This window comes from Tauraco erythrolophus, chromosome 22 (assembly GCF_009769465.1).
Source record: "Tauraco erythrolophus isolate bTauEry1 chromosome 22, bTauEry1.pri, whole genome shotgun sequence".
Lineage (NCBI taxonomy): Eukaryota > Metazoa > Chordata > Aves > Musophagiformes > Musophagidae > Tauraco > Tauraco erythrolophus.
Window position 1 is genome coordinate 2,832,180 of NC_141486.1, and position 22,183 is coordinate 2,854,362.

The 22,183-nt window shown below is 52.7% G+C and overlaps 1 protein-coding gene across 2 annotated transcripts in view; it reads right to left on the reverse strand.

Moving 5' to 3' along the window:
• WHRN (whirlin) overlaps positions 1–22,183 on the reverse strand; it is a 53,510-nt gene that overhangs the window by 9,115 nt on the left and 22,212 nt on the right. Inside the window, exons 3-8 of one of the 2 annotated variants that reach the window (XM_086625156.1) lie at positions 14,983–15,108; positions 5,212–5,414; positions 4,782–4,818; positions 3,308–3,520; positions 2,760–2,972; positions 976–1,008 (exon numbers count right to left, since the gene is read on the reverse strand). In XM_086625156.1, coding sequence (XP_086481282.1) covers positions 976–1,008; positions 2,760–2,972; positions 3,308–3,520; positions 4,782–4,818; positions 5,212–5,414; positions 14,983–15,108 — 825 coding nt within the window. Of the gene's footprint in view, positions 1–975; positions 1,009–2,759; positions 2,973–3,307; positions 3,521–4,781; positions 4,819–5,191; positions 5,415–14,982; positions 15,109–22,183 lie in introns of both variants that reach the window. The other variant, XM_086625157.1, reaches the window with a different exon arrangement.

Below are 22,183 nucleotides of genomic sequence, written 5' to 3' on the forward strand. Positions count from 1 at the left end.
TGATGGGACAGGTCTAGTGTCACTGCCTTTGGTCATGAAGCCAAAAAATACTGTCCCACATGGTTCAGGGTGCCCATGATAAGCTCAATCTGGGAACGCTACAGCCATCCTCTTCTAGGTAAGTGCTGTTCCCAGAAGGATGTGGCTTTGGGGCAGGTTCACAGCTACCAGAGGTCCTCTCTCCCAGAGAAGTGCTAGCAGCTCTCAGCTCCACCACTCGCTCGTGTGTGCCCAACCCATTGACCCCTGCAATTTCCTCCCAGACAAGGAGGAGGGAATGCGCTCCACACCACGGAGCTGCACTGGGGCATGAGCCTGCGGCTCTTCTCAGCCTCCTCCCAACCAGGAGCTCTGTGATGGCCAGCAGGATTCCTGGGGCTCTCCCCACATCCATGTCCAGCCTCTCCAAAGTCTGTGCAAGGATCTCTGCAAGGCTGAACATGCTCAATGCGACTACATTGACCCCTCCTGCCCTGGAGCACAGATTATTGCAGACCCAAGATCCCTGCAGATGCGTGATGGGATGTGACCAGCCTACGGGTGTTTAGCCAGGGTGCCCACAGAGGGAGAGAGCAGAGCAGCACGTAGAGCAAGTGACAAGGCAGGAAGGGCAGTCTGGGGTCCAGCACGCATCGAGACACTGCTGGTCCTTCTCAAACCCCTGCCCTGAGCTGTCAGCGGCACTCAGGGCTTTAGGGAAGCAGGACACTGGTCCCAGCTGGGTTTAGTTCAAGGATGAGTCTTGTCCACAGTGTGGAAAGGGAAAGGGAAAGGGACTCTGAAACAGCTCAGCAAAGCCACGGGACGAAAAGACAGAGATAGGGGAAGCGAGGCAGCTGTTCTCGTGGCTGAGTCGCACACTGGTCCCTGGCCGGGTTGGACCCCCCTCCCGTCCCACACATTCGCACACGCTCGCAACCCGTCTGCTACGGCAACCGCAGCACTCGAGCTCCGCGTCTCGCTGACAGCCCCTACCTCCATCAGGTCTATTAGCCACAGGAGCCGCTCCTGGGGATGTGCGAGGGGAAAACGCAGGTGAAAACAAGCATAAAAGCGAAAACAACATCAGGGAGGATGTAGAACAAATGAGCGAGACAAGCAAATCCCGGCACAACGCACCCCTCCTTCCCCAAGCCCACCCTGCAGAACACACATCCAGCTGCAGCTGGCGGCTTAGGGCAGAACAGCACTGAGCAAAGCCTGGGAGCTCTGCCCCTCTCCTCCCTCTCCTGCTAGCTGAGATCAGCACCCATCCACCGCGAGCCGGGGCTCTTGGCTTGGCAGTTGTTTTGGCAAGCGGTGGTGGCAACCATCTGAAGCGTTGGTGTTCCCACCACCAAGGCAGAGCTCAGAGAGGTGCATGTTCTGACACTCATGGAAAGAGGTGCCATGTTGCCAGGAAAGACCTCCAGCATGACCAGGGGACACGTTCTTGAAGGAAGGTCTTAAAAATGAGGCCAACTGGATGGTGCTCACTCTCTTCTCTATGCCAGAACAGCACCCTGGTCGCCCCCACTGACCTCTGGGCCCGTGTGCCCGGAGGGGCTGGGCTGTCGCTCACACATCGGGCCAAGCAGCCATGCTTGGCACGTGGTGTGATGGAGCAGGAGGGACAGCACGGCGCACCCAGAGCGGGTGGCAGAGCCCCAGGCACAGGGACAGCGTGGGAGCAGGGTGTCAGGCTCAGCGTGCTGGTCCCAGCAGACCCGCCTCAGCCCTCAGATGCTTCCGAAGGATTTTCCCAGGTGCCCTTTGGAGAGCAGCACAAAACTCGCTTTGTTTATCCGGATCCAGAACGGATCTCGCCGTAACCCACCCCGAACAGAGCAGATGGCTTTCCTATGGGGATTTGTGAAGTCAAGGGGCAAAAGCACAGCTCTGGCGCTCTGAGACTATCCGAGGCCTCTCGGGATGCTGGACCGAACCGCGACGGCTGGCAGAGCCCCCAGGAAGCCCCCTGCCCCGTGTCGCCCGGGCCCTCCGCAGCACAACCCCGGCCGTGGGCTGTTTTTCTCGCTGACAAACCAGCAGAAAGCCCATTGTCATCCCTTCTATTCACGAAGGTTTTAATTTCCAAGGTTGCTAATGCATTTATGATGAAAGGCATTTTACGGCTCAGAAATTAATTTCGGGGCTGTGTGCCTGCACGCTCTCTGAAGTGATTACGATAACTTAATTAGACTGTGCATGCGATGAAGGCCTGGCAGGGACGTGGGAGAGCTGCTGCTTCATGCTGGGGAGCAGGCAGGGGCTGGGACTGGCCGCCGGTGGCCCGGCCGCCATGGTCCCCACTGGTGGCAGGCAGCCAGCTGGCATCCTTAAGGAGGTGATTTAAAAGCAACAGGCAGGGCTGGTGAACAGCAGCAGGCACGGGGTGGCAGCCACAAGTGGCTGAGATTTCTGCGTGGATGCAGCTCACGGTGCAGGACCTGGTGGGAGGCAGGTCCTCCCTCGCTGGGGACAAAGTGACACCTAGCCCCAAGCTCAGCCCCAGGCAGAGGGCAGCGGCATCTCAGCCTCAGGTGCACAGAGATGCCGAGCACGTGTCACGGCATCACCTTATTGCACCTACAAATCACACTATTGTACCAGCCCACAGGGAAAAAAACAAAAGCTCTGGGGGAATCCATGCGGGAAGCAGAGTGAACAGGGTGTCCTGAGGGGTGAAACGCCTTTACAGCACTTCAGGGAGGTGGGTTTGTTGTGGGGCTGCCAGGAGCGGGTGTTGAAGGGAAAAGGAAGAGCCTGGAGAGGCTTACCCGGGCTGAGCTGACGGTCGTGGCAGTGAAGTGGCTGCTGGAGGAAGAGACGGTGTCGCTGTAGGACATCATGGAGTAGGAGTCGGTGCCGATGCTGGGCCCCGAGGGCTGCCGAGCCTTCATGGACTCGATCTCTCTCTTCAGCACCAGGTTGTCGAAGCGGTCGAGGTCTTGCGGGGAGATCATACCCCGCACCTCTGAAAGCAGTGAGAACTGGGCCAGGCAGACAGACAACCAAAGAGAGGTTGGAGCACGACCATATTCCTGGGAAGGTGCAGACCCACCTCCCACACTGCTCAACAGTGTAACGAGCTGTACCGGCAGGGAACGCATGAGGAAACTTGGTCCTAAACTTTACCAGAAGCTTCTCTGCCACCAAACACCAGCCTTTGTCCCCCATAATATCCTACATCTAGATTTTGCTTTCGTTTTTGCTCAACGTTGACCCTGAGCAGACAACCTCGGTGGCACTGAGCCACGCTGTGACATTGGCTCTGCTCAGTCCACCGGGTACACGACACCGTCCCCGACCTTGGTGTGGCCCTCACCTTAGCATGTGTGTTGAGTAGCTCGAAGAGCGCCATGACCAGAGCATCCACGGAGATGTTGCCTTCCTTATACTCATCAAGGTAGTAGCCCATGGTCGCCCGCTCCTGTTCATTGAGCAGGTGCCGCGCCTGTTCCTCCAGCATGACGCGGGTCTGGTTCACCATGCTGCTCAGCGTCACCTGGGAGCCCGCCAGGCCCCGGTAAAACACGGGCTGCAGAAGACAGGAGATGAGGTTTTGGCCTGGGATGCCAAGGAGGGCAGCCGTCTCTCTGCTGGGCAGCGTGGGCAGGAGCGAGAACTGCCCCCTCGCTCTGGGCTCTGCCCACCAGCCCCAGCTGCGTTTCAGACCACTGCACTCACCCAGCTGCCCATGGCAAAGCTGGAAAGTGGGACTGGAAGGGAGATGCCAACTGGAATGACTGGAGGCAGGAACCCAAAGGATTCACCAGCACAGCTGCTCACCTACTGTCTCTACTTGTCTGGTAACTCCAGAGCCACGAGTTTATGCAGCACCAGCTGAATAAATAAAACAGCTCTGTTCAGCAGGCGCAGATGCTGTTCTTGAGCAGCTATTGATTTAATAGCTGCATTCCTTCCTGGCAGAGCTGGGGGAACTGGGGCCATGAGAAAGAGGCAAGTTTCCCATATTGTGTAAAAGGCACATTTGCCTCTTCTACAAGCTTGAAGCAGACCCTGGTGAAGAAAGAGCCATGGGCAACCACGGGAGTCCCAGGGAGAGACGTGTCTGGCTGCAGATGAAAGGCTTTTTTCCTTGAGAGGGATTTCTAAGAGGAGGTCCTTGCTGTTCCCCTCCCAGGCAGCGCTGGCACAGTCAGCGCAGGGATGTGGAGCCAGACAAGACCCTGACTATGCCCAGAGACACTGAGGGGAGTCGGGACTGGGGAGCACGTTTTGACAGAAAAACTTTATCAGCGAGAGCCACCTGCAAAACCTCGCCGCTTCGCTTCCATTTAAAGGAAACACGCGCTGCAAAGGGGCGCTGGGAGCAGCCGTCCTGGCGCAGAGCCGCGGTCGCAGCGCTGGGTCAGTCCCAGCTGCTGGCTGGTGTGCTGGAGAGGGCTGGCTCCGCTCCTGGAAAGATCCCAGGGGCTCTCAGGGCTCAGGGACAGCCACCTCGTAGAAGGCATCATGGTCACCTCTGCAGGGTGGAGGGGGTCCCCACGGTCCTGGCCCATGTGTGATCATTGCCCCTTGCCCATCAATGTGATCATTCCCAGGCCAGGAGGCACCAGATGTGCTGCAGAATGGGGGTACCTGCTGTGTCACTGCTTATAGAAGCACAGCTGGCAGCGTGAAGTGGGGAGGAGAAAGGCTGGAGCCAGTCAAAACCCTCTGGTCCTCATAAAACCAGCATCCCTTTAATCATCGGGAGCACACAGCCCTCCCTCCCATGGAAAATGAGAGACAGCAATAGTGATTTTTTCACAAGGAAGGCCCGAGATCATTCTTACCCTGGCTGTCGCCTCCGTGGCACGGTCGCCCACTGCCCTGTGAGGAGGGAGAAGATCAGTCAGCACTGAACGCAGCGTGACCATCACTCATCCACCACCTGAGGCCTGGCACAACATCTGGTACATACTCTCCTCCCTATGCCTGTAGAGCTAAAACCTTCAGACCCGAGAGAACAGGGAAAGTTGTCCAGACCCGAGCCACCTTACTTGACAGAGCTGATGTCTTCTAAGCACCAGATATGGGGTCCACGTGCCCAGGGACCGGGGTGCTCCCATCAACAGGTTGCCCATGCACGTTGCAATGCATCAGGCGGCCGCCGTTTCCCGTGCTGGGGCAGCACAGCCCCCCAGGTGATGGTGTGCACCCTACGAGAGCTCCGGGTTGGCAGCCCCACACCACCAGCTTGCACGGGGTGTACCGAGCACGTACCCTGCGGAGTTGACAATGGTCTCTCCGATCTGGGAGCTCGTTATCCATCTGGTCTCATCCACAGTGGTGCGGGCATGGGGCAGCCTCCCGATGTCCTTCACCGTCATGATGAGGTGGCGGGAAGACTTGAGCAGCTTCACCGCCTCATCGTGGGGGATGCTGAGGAAGCTCCTGCCGTTCACCTCCAGGATCTGGTCTCCTACCTGTGGAGTCAGGATGAGGTGAGTCTGGAGGCTTTCCCATTAGGAATGTGCCACCTTCTCCCACCAGGGAGGAGCTACTCAGTCTACCCCACCACCAAAACAGGCCCACAGTAACTAGAAGCATCAAGAAAGATGACGGAGAGGGGCTGAGTGCTGGTGGCTGGAGACCAAGCACTCAAGACAACAGGCAGCAAAGGACCAGGCTGCGAAGCCTGGAGAAGCCTGTTCAGAATTCCAAGTCAGATCAACATGCCCAGTCCCCTCCATTAACTATATCTGCAGACCCGCTCGGTTAGAAATGAGCCCCAGAGAACATCAAGACTTCCAGCCCTAATCCCTCCTGCTGATCTGGGCAGCCAGGAACCATCTGTGGAAGCCCCAAACCTCTGGATCTCTGTGTGCAGCAGGGAGGGTTCATCTCGAGCGTCTCACCACAGCCTCGAGCTCTCTGTAAACTGTGGGATCTGGGACAGCTGGATTTCATCTCTCCCTTCCTCCCATTTCCTCCCCAGCTGCTCCCGAGAGCTTTCATTCTGGGGCCAGGGCCTTTGCTGTCACCAGGAGCTTCCCTGGCCATGTTCAAGTCACAGCACCCATCTGGCATTTCCCTCTGCATCCCAAATCCCATTCTCTTTGCTTCCAGGGTGCTCAGTGCCACTCCTCCTTGCTCCCGTATCACAATTCACCCCATTTCTGATAAGCCACCTCTTTGAAACTGTTCTTTCATGTCTTTGCTTAACCACAGGCTTCCGTTCAGCTCTGCCAAAACGCAGCCTTGTTTTCTGCGTGCTGCAACGCAAGCGGGAGACACTGCTTTAAATAACTCACCTCCACCTTGGAGGAGAAGAGGAGAAAAGAGGGAGCGAGAAGAATTTCTAAGGCTGAAAATAAATAACAACGTGGAGCATTAATATGATCCTTTCAGCTCAGTCCATCTCATTCTGCCGCTGGGTCACGGAAGCCTCAGAGGACTGGGATTAATTATACGGATTCTTAAAAGCATTTACTCCAGAGAGAAGCCAGGATTAACCACTGCCAAGTCTATGTGATGGGCTGTGACTCTGCTGTCACCCAAGTTTCCACCAGCGCTACCCTGAACTTCGCCAGGGTGCAGCAGTGGACATGAGGACTACCACCAGCAAAGCTCAGCTCGGCACGAAGCACGAGAGCTCCGGCGACAGCTCGGCAGGGAAGGGAAGCCAGACGCTGGTCCAAGGAGGCAGTAGCTGATCCAGAAACCGCAGTACGGCCCCTGCACTCGGACATCGCCTCTGTCGTATGCTACAGCCACGCTGAAGCTCACAGGAGCACGGGGTCAGAGCTTGCGTCAGCTGCTCTCCAGGCACAGCATCACCAGCTGAGATGGAAGAACGCCGGGGGCTGCGGTAGCAGGTCTGACACACACGTGGGCAACTCGCACACTTGTGCGCACACTCCCGCTCCATTTCGGCCAGCCTGTGCTGCTGTGCCTGGGGCATCCTATGGAGACAGGCTGAGAGCGCTGAGGTTGTTCAGCCTGGAGAAGAGAAGGCTCCAGGGAGACCTTCCAGCACCTTCCAGTGCCTAAAGGGGCTACAAGAAAACTGGAGAGGAGCTTTTGACAAGGGCATGTAGTGATAGGACAAGGGGCAATGGCCTTAAGCTGAAAAAAGGTAGATTTTGATGAGATATAAGGAAGAAATTCTTCATTCTGAGAGTGGTGAAACACTGGACCAAGTTGCCCAGAGAAGCTGTGGCTGCCCCATCCCTGGAAGTGTTCAAGGCCAGGTTGGATGAGGCTTTGAGAAACCAGATCTAGGGGAAGGTGTCCCTGCCCATGGCAGGGGGGTTGGAACTAGATGGTCTTGAAGGTCCTTTCCAACCCAAACCATTCTGTGATCCAGATGGTCACGGATTACGGAGGCAGAGTTTCCGAGTGCCAAGAAGGCACGGGCCGCTTCCCTCCCTGCCCACTGCAGGGCCATGGAGGGTCATATATGGAGACCTTAGTGCTCCTTTGGCCTTGCAAAGAGATGCAGAGAGAGATACAGCACAGAGTCTCCCTGAGAAGCAATAAAGAGATGCAAAAGAATGGGAGAACCTGAGAGTTCTGGATGGGAGAACATCCAGAAGGTGTGGAAGACAATCCTAAAATGTCTGCAGCAGCAGTAGGAGAGTGAGCCCAGGAAGAAGTCAAGATCTACCAGCAACCTCAACTATTCGGGTTAGTTCAGATCAGAGGTGTCAGAAGGGGCTGGTAAAGGTTCTTTGAAGAACCAGGCAGGACTTTGCCACTGGCCGAGATGTGACTGATGCCTCTTGAATGATCACAGAGGACACAGGTGAAAGACTACAACCAACAACTCATGGACCACTCGCTCAGAGTGCACGTGTGAGAATGACCAAGTAAGCCTGCAATAAAAACACGTGATGGGAAACTCTGGTAAGAAACACATCAAGAACAGCTCTAAAACTTGTGTCATGGCGATATCCAAGTGAACGCGTGACCTTGCTGCGAGTACATTCTCTGGTTACTTCTCTGCCTGCCCAGCAAGGAAACAGAGAGAGAAATGTTCTAGAGAAGGGAAACAAAAATGATTAGTGGCAGATGAAGGTGCCTGCGAAAGGACAGATCGAAAAGATTAGGCTTGTTAAATTTAGAGACGAGATAATGTGTGGGGAGCTTGATGGAGCTATACAAAATAATGCTGGCAATAATGAGAAGCCAGAGAAGGGCTCCTGTTTACCTTCCCTCTGATAAAAGGACAAAGGATGCTCGGTGAGGCTGGAAGGACGTTCTGAGTGGCACAGAAAGGAGAAAAGGACCTGGAGCAAGAGCACCACAGAATCATTTAGGTTGGGAAAGAGCTTTAAGACCATCAAGTCCAGACGCAGCTCGGATGCAGCAGAGCTCAGTTCTGTGTTCAGTCCCACCCAGCAGCCTCGAGCAGCTTTGCCTCATTCTTCTGGGACAGTTCCTTCCTCCGTGACACACAGAGGGGCTGGTGGATAGCAAAGGGCTGTGGCAGCACAGGGGAGCCCAGTCCCTACCACCACCACTGTCAGAGCCCCCGAGTTTTGTCCTCACCTGGGTCAGCCGAGGCCGTCTGCTTGGTGTCCTCATACCGCTGTTAACGGGGCAGCTGCCCAGCTAATAAGGCCAAAGAGATGGTGTAGGGAAGGGATAAATTCACGGTCCCATGGCCAGCCCAGGAGGGAGCCAACGCCTTGCAGCTGGGCTGATGGAAGCCTGCAGCTCCAAGGGCAGAGGGAGCCCGTGCCGCAGCCGCTGCGAGGCCCCGGCGTTGGCACAGGCCAGGTCCTGCTGCACCAGCTTTTGCTTTGGCTCCAGTAAGATGCTGAAAGCAGCAGATCCTGCAAACAGAGCCGCCTGCTCTTGGCTGGCCTTTCCCTTTTCTCTGACTTTCCCTGCAGAAGGACGACAGACAGGACCAGGCACGGGTTGGATTTGGCAGGTCATGGCCAGGGGCTGGTGGCCCTTCACAGCTGCTGTCTGGAGGGGAGAAAGTGCAGAGCAGAGCTGTGCTGGGGTGGGATACTCACACCTACCCCAGCACAGAGCGGCTGCCAAAATCATATGCTAGGGATGTGAAACTGCCCTGGTTTGAAAGAAAGACAGCCTGGAGCCGAGCTCACCTCTGCGAACCTGCCGCAGGAGGACAGCGAGCCGGCCAGATCCTCCTGAGCTGATCCATGGAGACCGAGAAACCAGGAGGGAGGGAGCCCAAGGGAAGGCAAATGACACAATGACCACGTTCCCAACCATCAGGCCCCACAAATATCTCAGGTTCCCTTCAAGCTCTGTCAGCTTTAAACCATCAATCAGAAAATTGCTGATCACCAGAACAGGGAGGGAAAATTATGCAAGTGCGTAAACTGCCAAGAGAAACACACGTTCAAGTGTAATGAGTATCATCTCTCAGGTCTTTCTAGTTCACTGGGCGCTCCACTGGAGTGGGTTTTGCTGCTAAAAGAAGGAGCACGGGGCTCACTGCAGCAGCGAAACAATGAAAATTCAAATTCAATTAGATAGTTTTATTGCAATTATGAATCTTTAATAGTTTTCCATATCAGGGATTAAACGTTCATCATTTTTTTGTTCAAGACAGTTACACAAGTTTAATAACCTTTTTTTAGTTTCTCCTTTCAAGAGTGGACCAAAAGGAACCCTTGTCATTTCAGGGAGACCAGAGGGGCCCTGGACAAGCCACTGCATCTGTCTGTATCTGTCCTTCATCGCTGCCTCAATGTTTTTTCCAAGTCCTTCATGGCTCTCTGGTCTCTTGTGCTCCGTCAGTACCGTGTCCAGCACAAGACCACCTCTATCTGGTGCTGCCAGAATATTAACACCAGCTGAGAACAACCAGCCACAAAATACTTGGGTAAGTTTAAGCACCTCGTGCAGGGGGGAAAAAAAGACCTTGCAAAAACAATTGCTGGTGAAGGGCAGATAAGGGAATCTTTGGACAGCCCAAACGCCTGCAAATCAGCCTATCTTGATGATAGACTCCTATTAGAGCTGAAAAGGATTTTTTGCTAATTAACATAGATAATAATAATATTTTTTTTCCCCCAAAGTCAAAGACAAGTGGGAAGGTAACAAAAGACTGCAGAGATGCAAAAGAACCATCTATTGAAACAAACACTGACCCTGGCACATTATTTGCTGCACGCATAGCTCCAAACCAGCATAGAATAAAATAAATAATAAGAAGACACAAAAAAATAAAATAAAACACAGAAAAATTATGGCCCTGGATATTTCACGAGCAAGTTTTCAGTTGTGCTCAGCTAATGGTGGGTGGTCACAACAGGATCCACTGAGTGCCCGACCACTTCTGAAAATGGGATTATTCTAATTTCCTACGGAAAAACCTACCCTGAAATTCAGGGGATAAAACAAGAAGCAGAGTTCAGAAGTAGCACGCCTCGATGGCAGACTTGGCTCCTTCTCTTTCTGGAGACAGAGAGAATGACATGGGAAAGGGAGGTGCAGTCGAGAGAAACTCAATGGGCTTAAGACAAGGGTTCTGAGCACTTAAAGTCTCTTAAAAATAATCAGCGTTGGCTCTGGGAGAAATTCAGCCACCCAGACAGAAAAATAGGCTGGAGATTTTAAACATGAGTTAATGTTAAATGACACCAAATTGAGCTGGGAATAACAGGGCTAATAGGATGCCAAATGGTTTGGCACCAGCACTAGTCTTATTTAATGCCACTAATGTGCTAGGAGAGAGGTTAAATCATGCTTGTGGATACCACTAAAGGAGAAGGAGTCTCCCTCTAGCACAAATAATTACCAAAAGCAGACCTTAAGAAATTAAAAATACGGGCGGGAAAAAGCATGAATTGGTTTGGAAATGACCAAATTACGACTCGCAGGAAAATAAGGCGGCACTCAGCTTCTCCAGGAGGAAAACGGGTTGGGGCAGTTGATCCATGTCCAACGAGGTCAATACAGCCTGTTGGAAGGATGAGATGGATCTGGGAGGGAGGTAAGGGAACAGCGGGTGCCAAGTGCTGCCTGAAAACACGTTCTTCTCCCCAAACACCTTGCAACACAAACACGAGGAACAAAGCAGATACAAACTGGACATGAAGGCATACAAGGAGAGAAGATGGTCTTTCGGGGTAGGCAGTGGCTTGGGCACTGCTGGAGGGGGATTTTCTGGTTGCCTCCCAGAAAACGAGCCTTTTAAGTGACATCTGTCCCCATACAGGTGACATCGTTTGAAGGACCACTCCACACCAGTGCAAAGGTTATATCTCATGTACTACAACCACGCTCCTCCTCATTGAATTTTTCACTATCCAGCTTATTTCTCAGACTCTGAGGCAGCCTGTGGCTGAATCCTATTATCTTCTCTTTTTCAGTATCTTTCTCTGTCTACAGACCTCAAAACACAAGCCGGTTCTCAAGAGGCAGCTTCATGATTGTCACCGCCGATGTAAAATCATTCACCTCTTCCTGTTTAGAGTCTCTCTTTTTCTCTCCTTCTCTTGTATATTGGATACACACGGATCGTGGTAGCCTCTTTTTGCCCCAGCCTTCTTGCTGGGAAATCAGTATTTTGTTTGTTTCAAAGCAAGCTACCTGAAATCTGCTATTTCTGATATAAAGGAGAGAGAGAAAAAAAAAACATTGGCTTAAAAAAAAAAAAAAATCCTGACAAAATACACCACCAGAAAAAATGAACAAGGAAAAAATCGGGATGAGCCGATTCCACGAACGCCAGCGGAACAAGCTCAGCTCCCGGATGGCATCGCTGCCAACGGCACGAAGGAGGCAGGAAGGACAGAAGCCAAAAGCAAACAAGACTGGCTCACGTTCCTCCTTCGCAGTCCTCCGCTAAACCCGCACTTTGTCAGCCTGAGAACTTACACCCAGGCAGCATATTTTAAAACACACCCAAAGAACACGTTGTCAGAAGTTTCAGGCATGAATAAACATAAAGAAGGCCAAGGCCAAGAGTATGAATATTTAATTATTGACTGACTGCAGCAATCCAGCCCGTTTTCTGCTGGCACCTGCAGATCGCTCTGCCCTGGGGCCGTGAAGCTGGCGGGAGCCGAGCAGCAGAACCCAAACTGGCATCAGCAGAGCTCCATCTCCTCTGGGACCCCTTCTCAGGACCACGGCCCCGGTTTCTGCAGCAGACAAAAGGCAGCTTAGCATTCAGACCTGAGGGAAACTTCCTTGGTTTTGACTGGCTTTCAATACCACGTCGTTCGCCCTTTAATCAAAATTTAAGGGAAATGTAAAACATGTTATTAAAACATTCAAAAATTCTGATTTAATATCATAGATGCAAGAAGGTTTTCTCTAAAATGAAAAGTCTGGCAGAATCATAGAATCATAGAATGGTTTGGGTTGGAAGGGACCTCAAAGACCATCGAGTTCCAACCCCCCTGCCATGGGCAGGGACACCTTCCACTACACCAGGTTGCCCAAAGTCCCATCCAGCCTGGCCTTGAACACTGCCAGGGATGGGGCAGCCACAACTACTCTGGGTAACCTGTTCATCTCAAACAATTTTGTTAAATTCAGTGAAAGCAGCAAAACCCACAGAAGAATTCACTGCCCAGCGAGTCGGCAGGAACCCTCCCACTGACCCAGGAGCCCCCAGTGAACAAACCCACAACTTTTCTACTTTAAGGGAGCAACGAACTGTCTGGAAATCACATTCACCCATCGGTTCTTCCCTCCTGGTGGCATCACATCCCTTCCACCACCACCTGCAGCAGCGCATGGATGCAGCCTACACCCCCCCCCCCCGTGTCCACCGGCAGAACATAAAAGGCTTTTCCTTATCTCCAAACCTCCACGTTGCTCTGAATTTACAGCCTGGAGCATACACAAAGCATCTGTGTGCATCTGAAATCGCATAAAGCCTGGCACTCGGGGAAGCACCAGCCTGCTGGCACGCACAAATCAGGTACTAGGAAACAGCACAGCGAGGGGAGAGATGTAAAGAATCAATAAGCAGAGGCTCCGGCGTGCAAACAACCGCCGCGGCGCGGGGACCTTGCTCGGCAGGGACGGAGGGGAGCAGCACACATCGCTCCGTGTGCTTCCACTACAGCGCGTGGGGTTATTTTCTTGAATTCCCAGCAGGTATGGAATGAGAGGTGGGGGGATAAAGGCACGTGTTACACTGCTGGGACTTTTCCTGCGTGTCCGAGTTTGCAGGGCGACGTTCGCTGCGCTGAGCAGTGTACTGAACCCCGTGCAGTGAAGAGAGGGATTTGGAGCAGTATGGAAGCACTGAACACGAAACGAACAGCAAGAACCTACGGAAAACAATGCAAATTCTTTTTCTTTTCCTGCCTTTAATCTTTCAGGCTGTTGGTGTTTATGAGATGGAGTCTGACTCTCTGGCACAAGCTCAGCAGGTGCTGGGGACAAACAGGCTGGCTTCAGATGGCACTGTCACCGCGTGTCACCCAGGGCAGCTCGAGCCAGTCCTTCTCTTCCCAGCTCTATTAGGTAGAAACAAATTGTCTTGTGCCTCTTAACATCTCTGTCTTGAAACACTCGTGTCCCACAGCACTGTCCTCGCCATCTCTCATCGCAACCCTGCGCTAACGAACAAGCATGTGTTGGCATCCCTGGGCGACGGCCGCGCACTCCGGCCAGGTGTGTGGGCAGAGGGCGGCCAGCCCAGAGCAGTAACGCACATGGGGAGAAGGATGGTCCGCAGGGAGTCTCCAGCAGCAGCTCTCACTTCTTGCTGCGCTGAGAAACACTCAGTCATCTCCCTATGATGGTCCTACAGCTCATGGCCAAGTGACCCCTCCTAAGGCAGGGTCCAAACCCCCATTTCCCTGCAAAGGATCTGAGAGAGAGATTAAGGCTTGGGTTGATCCAAAGCTCCAAATTCAGCATTTTCATTCTGGGTCAAAAAGAGCCAGCAGAGAGAAATAGGAGCCTGCAGCAGATGGTTAAGTTCAGAAATGGTTGCATCACCCCCACAAACGTCTCCTTGTCTACAAAGGGAACCCCCGGAGACCTCAGTGCCCAGTTGGACACAACGTTTTGTGCCACAGTAACTTCAGGGACACGGTCATATCTGACCCAGCCCGAATCACAGCCCTCTCCACCAGATTGTCCACCCACCTCGTGCTACCAGCCTTTACAGATTTAAGTGACTTTATGAGGCCACTGGAGCAAAGCTGAAGGCTTAGCCCTAAACTCTCTGGGGTTGATCAAGGGAGAAACATATCACTGCACTATACAGCAGGAAGGATGGAGGAGCTCGGAGCTGACGTGTGTGCATGTCTACTTGGTGGGATGAAAGAGATGTAGGATCTTGCTCTACAAGAGGTCTGCAGCAAAACTGTAGGACTCTTGACCAGTCCAGCCTCAGCAGGGCCCAGCCAACCCACAGAGCATCCTATAAGAACTCATTTGCCTATGGAGGGAGCCTGATGTAGCTGGAGGTCACACCAAGTGATAGATCAGCTGCTGATAGATCAGTTCAGCTTTAGCCCTGAGGGTGTTTCTGCTCTTTAAGACACTCCTTGCAAATGCCAGTGCTGCAGGAGGGAAGTAGCATGCACCTGCTCCCACCGGCAGCTCAACACCTCCCTGCAGGCAGGTGCAAAACACCAGCTCCAAACATACAGGGGTTGGATGTGAGATGCAGGAAGAGGGCACAGGGCCAGGAGCTTTAATGGGAAACTCTTCTCTGCCAGCTCAGGGAGGTGAGAGTGACTTTGTTAACCCACCAGCTCTGGGCTGCACTCTTGGATACCTACACCAAAAATCTCCCCAGGCTATGTCAAGGGGGAGAAATGAGGTTGGGGGTGTGCTAGGGCAGAAGGCAAGTACAACCCACCCCAGGAGCTGTAAGGCTGCATTTCTCTCTGCACAACCACCTTGCTCCCTCTAGGTTTAGTATCTCAAACATCCAAAGAACCTGCCCTGAAAAGCCGTCCCCAGAACTGCAATGCTCACCTCTCCGTTGAGAGTCCTGCTTGGCGGGGGCAGAAGGGCAGGAACAGCAGCAACCATGGTGTGTGAAGCTCTGAGCTCCACCTCCTGCCCCAGCTCCGGGGTCACTCTTACCTTTAAGCCAGTGCTCTCTGCTTCGGAGCCTTTATCCACACCGGTGATGTAGATACCCAGGGAATATTCTGCCCCTCCTCGGATCATGAGGCCCAGGGATTTCCCTTCATTCAGGACCAGATTCACCTGCAGAGGAGGAGGAAGAGCCATTTACCTGGTGTCTGAGTGCTGCACAAAAGCAGCATCAGCTCTGTGCTTCTGCCACCAGCCATGTCCCCGCTGCTGACACCAGCTCTCCCACCCGTTCCCTAGTGAGCAGCACACACTCTGGGACAGACCCTCTTCTGCAGATGCCTCCAGAGAACCACAGCCCAGATGGAACTCTAAACCAGCAATGTCCCCTCCCTGCTGCACGTGGCTCCTGTAGCAACACAGAGGAGGGGAGAGCAGGTTTAGCTGCTCCAGTGGCTCCCTCAGCTTGTCCGTCTGTCCGTGCCCAGACACGGGCAGGGCTGGCTGCAGCTCAAAGGATGCTTTAGAAGTACGTGTGGGTGGGCAATGCCCCGTGCATCCCTGGAGAGCAGCATCGCTCACCACAGGCACGGTGGGGAAAACCAAAGTGATTCTTCCAAGGGGGGCATTTTCCAGCAAAGCATGGAAAATGTGCAACATCCATGATTTGGGTTTGCTTTGTCTTGTTTTTTTTTTTTTCCAATAATTTAGAGGCTCAAGCGGAATGGCAGGGCAGATCACACTGGGAAGGTGTGGAAGTCTAGCTCTTTGAAAGGAAAACTTGGAAGAAGAAAGATGCAATGACATCCAGGACCCAGGCGACACAACCAGAAGTAAAGTACTAGCATGGAAGGAGGATAATGCCTCAAGTGGAGCAAGTCATGTTATTTCAGGAGGGGTCTGGGCCTCAGGAAAGGAGACACGGCTTAGGCAAGAGCTGAGAGACCATTCTGTGAGTTGGAGTCCAGCTAAAGTATGAGCCAGGCAGGGACTGGATCAGCTGTGCCGGGGTAGATACTTGGCAAAGACAAACCCCCAAAGCACCGCGGATGCTGACGGAGCGATGCTGGTCAGCACTGGCCACCAATTCCTCCTCTACCTGCCTGTGCCCTGTGCAAACACACCATTAGACAGCAATCCACCACATCCATCCCGACTGGGAAACAGCCCAGCTCCTTTTCTCTGCCCTTCTTTTCCGTAGCGGTGGCTGTGAGGGGCCGCTCCAGGCACTCTCTGCCAGAGGAACAAGCCAAGCAACACCGAGGCACGGGCTGCAGCGGGGAAAGACCCCAACACAGCCCAGGTGGGTCCTCCATCAGCAGCAGACACGGGGCTGCGACAAACAGCAGCTTCGCAGGACACTGTCCACGGCCCAGAAGGCACCCAGGACTCCGCACAGCCACGCGCCTTATTAGCACTAATTAATCACGCCAAGGCAGATTTTTGCAGCTGTCCTGCCCAGAACAGCCAGCACACCCTGCAACAGATGTTTAACATTTTCTACAACGCCCTGACAGGCTGAAGCACCGCGCGGCACCTGGACAGATGTTTTCCTGGCCGCAGGGCTGATTTTGCAAGGTCACGCCAAAGCTATTAGCCACCTCCCCATCTGCCTTCTTCCTCCCTCCTGCTCAGAGGGCCTGATGAGATATGAAAGTTCAAGTGAGAATTGGGAGTGAATGACCAAGCCTGTGTTTAGGTCCCTTGAGGACTCTCCATTTAAAATGGCCTTTGTTCGCTCGCTGCACGACATTTTCTAAATGAATAACTCCAGGTTTTTTTTTTTTGCTTTTGTCCCAAGTTTTAAGTCGATTCCGAAGAAAGGCAGACAGCAGGAATAAAAACAAATGAGAAAAGCCAAAATGTGTTTCACACTGATAGAAACAGCCTGTTTGTAATGGCTTTTACGTTTAAAACTCTTCATCGCGGTTAAATCAAAAGCTTGCACATTTACCTGGATGGAAAAGTCATTTCCAGCTTCAAGTCACTAATTAACCTGCCTTTCTGGAGGACACAGCATCACGCAGGGAATTCAGCCCAGCCTTAGAGAGGTTGGCATTGAAAAGCCATTTTCTACCTTGGTGGTGGTGCAGCAGCAAGACAGAAATCAGCAGTAGGACATAAATCTACCTAAGGACTCTACACTGTGAGATTTTGTTCTTTAAGAAATGGTCATCAAAACAGCTCCTACTTTTCTATACTGGTATTGCAGCTGGCTGGCAACGGCACTGCTGCCTCATCAGCTGCGTGTGTTTTATGGATCTGTGAGCCAAAGCTGGGGTGACCCCCACAAATACAGAATCACAGAATGGTTTGGGTTGGAAGGGACCTCAAAGATCATCTATGCCACCAATGCTGGTGGGTATCGCTGCCCTGGCTCCAGAAACGGCTGTACTGGAAAGCCAGGGAGCGAGAACTGTAAGACATTAACTACCTGCATCAGAGTCCTTGTCCAGGGCTGCACAAACCCACCATTCCCTGGGTTTGTCCTTCCCCTGCTTTAAAGTGCACAAAGTGCTGGAAAAGGTTCTAGGATTGCAGTGTTATAAAGGAACCAAAAAGAAACCTTCATGCTCCAGGCTGGAGAGGAGAGCTGGGTGCTGTACCCAATCAAGGGAGCCTTTGCCTCTCAAAATCAAGGGCAGTTTTACTTTTTCTTTATACAAAAACGTTGCCCTGGACCTAAAATCATTGCTTTATAGAACATTTCACTGTGCTTTTTTTAATACCAAGAAAATATCCAACTTTTCCAAAGCCCTTCTCTTTTCTCCCCATTTGTCTAACAACGTTCAGGGTTTCCCTTCTACTGTCACTTCTTCACCACACCAGGGCCATACCTTTCCAAAATTCCCCAACTTTGGGAAAAAACACAAGTAGCAGAAACGCAGCAAAGTGCATGCAGTCACAGATCAGGGCCAAAAATAAGAGTGGTAATGGCAACACGCCCTCTCTACAAGTCCCTAAACAACAACTACAAGGGCCAGCACTCCACTGGAGTTGGCGATACGAGAGGGAGCTCCGTATCAAGACATCCACATTTCCCTTTAACATTATCCCGACGGGCTGGTAAGCTGAGAAGCTGCTCTCCCCACTCCGATATCATCAGATGGAGTAAGAGATACTCCCTTTCCCATCGAACCTGATGTGCTGCTGCGTGAGCAGGTTGGTTTACACCCGTAGCAAGCCCAGACTTCAAGAAGCAGAAAGCAATGAACGCAGCCCCCAGCAAGAAGGGTCTGGAAGACCTTCCTGCCAACCTGAGCTGCAGGAAAAAACCCAAAGCACTACTTGAAAATACGTCGCTGCTGGCAATCCCGGAAAATTGAGTTGGTGAGGGCTTAATTGCATTTTTTAATCAACTAATAATACCTATGCCTTTCCAAATAAACCTTGCAGAAACGGTAACAGAAACTCGGGCTGCCAGGAAAAGCGTGGCAGCAGCGGGAGCCAGAGGAAATACTGCGCTCGGAGCGCTGGGCTTATTGACAAACCACAGATTTAGGGAATAGCTGAGAAATAAAGGGAGCGCTCGCAGGCAGGGAGCTCGGTTTGATCCGACCGGGGAGCGATGAGGGAGGCAGGAAGGAGGAGTGGAGAGAAAGCGTTTGGGAGCCAAGCTGAGGGATAAGCTGATTGCCAGGATGAAGCAAAGGCTGAGTAACTCCATGTTAAGGCCTTAGGGATAAGATGGGAGACTATTTTGCACACTGTTTCCCAAGGGCCTCCTGCCTCCAGCGACGGGATCCGCAGAGACGGCGCTAGGTGGGGTTGGCATCATCATGCGGGCTGCCCCATGCTCAGGGGCACCCGGTGCCTTCCCTGTTGAGGGAACCTCTCCCACGCCACAAGCCCATGCTCCAGACACGGCTGTGGGCTGGGAGGGAGACTGTGGGATGACAGTGAAGCACAAGTCAAGCTGTGCTGTCAAGGAGGGAGCTAAACATGTCCACTGTGACCAGGCTGCTGTTTCCAGTGGTTCCCACCACTGGGACTTGATCCTGGGCTCCACTGGGAACAGACCCCCAATACAGCATTTCCCAGACCAAGCCCTTCTGCTTGGGCTTTTCCACTCATTTAAACAGGTTTGTACATATATGATAGACATTTCTGTGCAAATCTTGTCCCAGAAGAGGGTGTTTGGTTACATTTCCATTTTATTATAGAATCACACAACTGTTTGGGTTGGAAGGGACCTTCAAGATCATCCAGTTCCAAGTCCCCTGCCATGGGCAGGGACACCTGCCACTACACCAGGTTGCTCAAAGCCTCTTCCAACCTGGCCTTGAACACTTCCAGGGATGGGGCAGCCACAACTTCTCTGGGCAACCTGACTGCTTCCTCCCTCCTCAGCTCTCCCCCTGTTCTACTGCCAGGCTGAAGCTCAGAGCAAGCAGCTCTAACACACCTCCGGGGCTGGGGTCAGGGGAGCCGGGGTCACTCCAAGCTGCTAAATGGACAGTTGTCCTAACACCATCCAAAAACAGAGGCAGCAGGCGAGGCTGTGCAGAAGGGCAGCTGTTCTGCAGAGGGAAACTGAGGACACACAGGCAACGTAAACCCCTGCAACCCACTGAGAAGGGCCAGGGATTCCCAGGCTCCTGGGAGCACAGACGCTGCACAGTCCCCACCTTCTCCCCTGTGCTGCCCTGAGGCTGTGTCCAGCCCCACGCTGCTCCTGCATGTACGACCCAGAAGCATTTGGAAGATGAGGGACACAATTTTAATTTCAATTTCAACATGGAAACATCTGCCGCCTCCTGTAGCAGGAAATGAAGGAAAAACACTGCCATCATCAGTAAGACGTTTGCTCTGAGCTGATTCTTGCACAAGATTTCTTTTCTCCGCGTTCATGAAATTACCTGCCAACAGATTCAATTTTACCATTAGAAAAAGCACTTTCAGACAAGAATCACTCTGCGTCAGCACCATTCAGCGCACAGCTGCGCGAGTGGCTGAGGAGGTTTCACCCGTGCCCACAGCTATTTCCATGCCATTACTGCTACCATACAACAAAAACAACACTTTAGGAGGCTCGCAGGGCTCATCCTCCTCCTGCTCACCAAGGAAACCCCACCGGCTATGTCTAGACATCCTGCAAACGTGCGGGCACAGCTCTCAGGAACGCAGAGCTGGCTCACGACCCATTAACCGAGGTACTGGGAGCAGCAGAGCCGCAGCTGCCAGGGAGCTGGGTCCAGCAGAGCTGCCCCAACACTAACCCACCACCCAGGGCAGCTGCGTAAGGCCACCCTGGGGACTTCGCTGCCGCAGCGGCGCTGGCAGCCGCCTCCGAGCGTGTTCGACATCAGCACAGCCACAACGCTGCCTCCGGCTGTGCAACGGGCACCGATTTGCAAATAGGTTCTTGTAGGAGGTGAGCACCGGGGCACCGAACATCACCACGGCTGAGAGGTGACGCTCCGAGCGCAGGGACAGGCAGGCAACAACAGAAGCAGCGGGACAATCTGTAAAGCTGGCCCACAGGCTGCCTCCCCGCCGGGCAGTGCCCCGCTCACGCAGCACTCCAGAGCTCTGGGGCTCAATTAATCACTTTTGGGTGCTGCTTCTGCTTAAAGTGCCTGAAATAACGAGGAGATGGCGCTGGTGCCTGCCAGCGTGAGGTGAGCTGAGATCTGACCCGAGGGATATTTGGGGTAAGTCTGCTGGGACAGTGCCGCAGAGCATCCGAGGTGGAAGGATGCCTTTTATCCCCAGGGAACCGGGGGACCCGTGGCTCCTGTCACATACTCCAGTCACCAGAGGAAGCCTGTGGGCAAGTGGGGAGCTGACCACAGACCCCCAGGTAGCCCGGAGAGGCTTCCAGCCGTAAAGCAATGCAAAGCCCAGCAAGGTCAGAGCAAGCAAACAGTGAGAGACGCGGGGAGCTGAACGACTTCACACTGAAAATGTCATTACAATCTAATAGAAAGAAATCCTTCCTTATCTCTCCTGCATCTCTTATCCTTCATGCTCAAGTAGTCACCGTTACTGTCTCAAACATTCAAGCCACGCAATGTTATCACGGATAGATTTTTTTTTTTTTAATAATAATAATTATAGCTACTTTTGAATACAGAACTGCCTAAAGGCAAGTTCACGCTCTCTTCTTTATGTATATTTTCTTTCTTCTGCTGCAGCAAAAGCTTAAAGGAATAAGCAGCTCCCCTGCAATAAGCATGTTACTGCAACGATTCAGCTGATGAAATGGCGTTTCTCACAGAATTACCAGTCCGACACTTGCAGAGCATTTTGCACAGTTCATCCTCCTCCCAGCACAAGAGCACCTACGAGTTTTTGCTGGCTGATGGTTTCCAAAGTGCTCCTAATGAAATAAGCTGTTGATCCCAGAAGTGCATTAATGACAATTCAGAGCACAAATGGTCCTTGCTGCTGTGAAAAATCTGTAGATGACTTAAGCCTGAATAGATCATAAAAAATCAAACTGCTGTGAAACACAAACCGACCAGTGGAAGCAGGTCCTGTCTCTCGAGCAAGAAGGCTACATCCTCTGTTGGGATGGCACTGGGGGACTGTGACCTGCTGCTGTGGGTGTCCTGGACACAGGTGGCTCCAAGAATGTTTCACCAGAGCTCCGTGCTAGTAGAAGCCCTTTGTTTTAAAAGCTTATTGCCAACCTTACTGGCTACTTCACCCATGGCGAAAGATGGGCACTGGGCTCTGATGAAACACTGGACCCACTGATTACGACTACAGGGAAGGCTGTCCTCGCTGCAGGAAACTAATAATAGCAAAACTTGGGAAATGCAACCATCTCTTCAACCTGCCACAGACCACACAGACATGGAAAGTGTAAGGATTTGCAACAACTTGCACAACTGCAGGTGCATACGTGCCAGCACCTCCTTCATCCATTCCTTCTAATTCTTGCATCTCTTTCTGTGCCTTCTCGTTTGCGTTAGGTCAGGTCTACACTGGATAATTGGCCCAGATCTCAGCACTGACCTCCTGCTCATCCACACGGAATAGCCTCTGACCCAAGCTCGGTGCAAGCTGGATTTTGGCCCAGAACCACTGACTGGAATGGGATGGGATGGTGAAAGCAGAGCCAGAGGACAGCCGGAAGCCCACCAGTAACCTCCCAAAGTCCCACAACGGCTTCTTCCACCACTGACAGCCAAGGAACCCCAGTGTCCACACAAAAATACGACAAAGCCAAGGGCAAGGAACGTGCCAGCCCCAGGCCAGCAACGCTGTGCTACAGCAAAGCTACCCAAGGAGGTGAGACCGA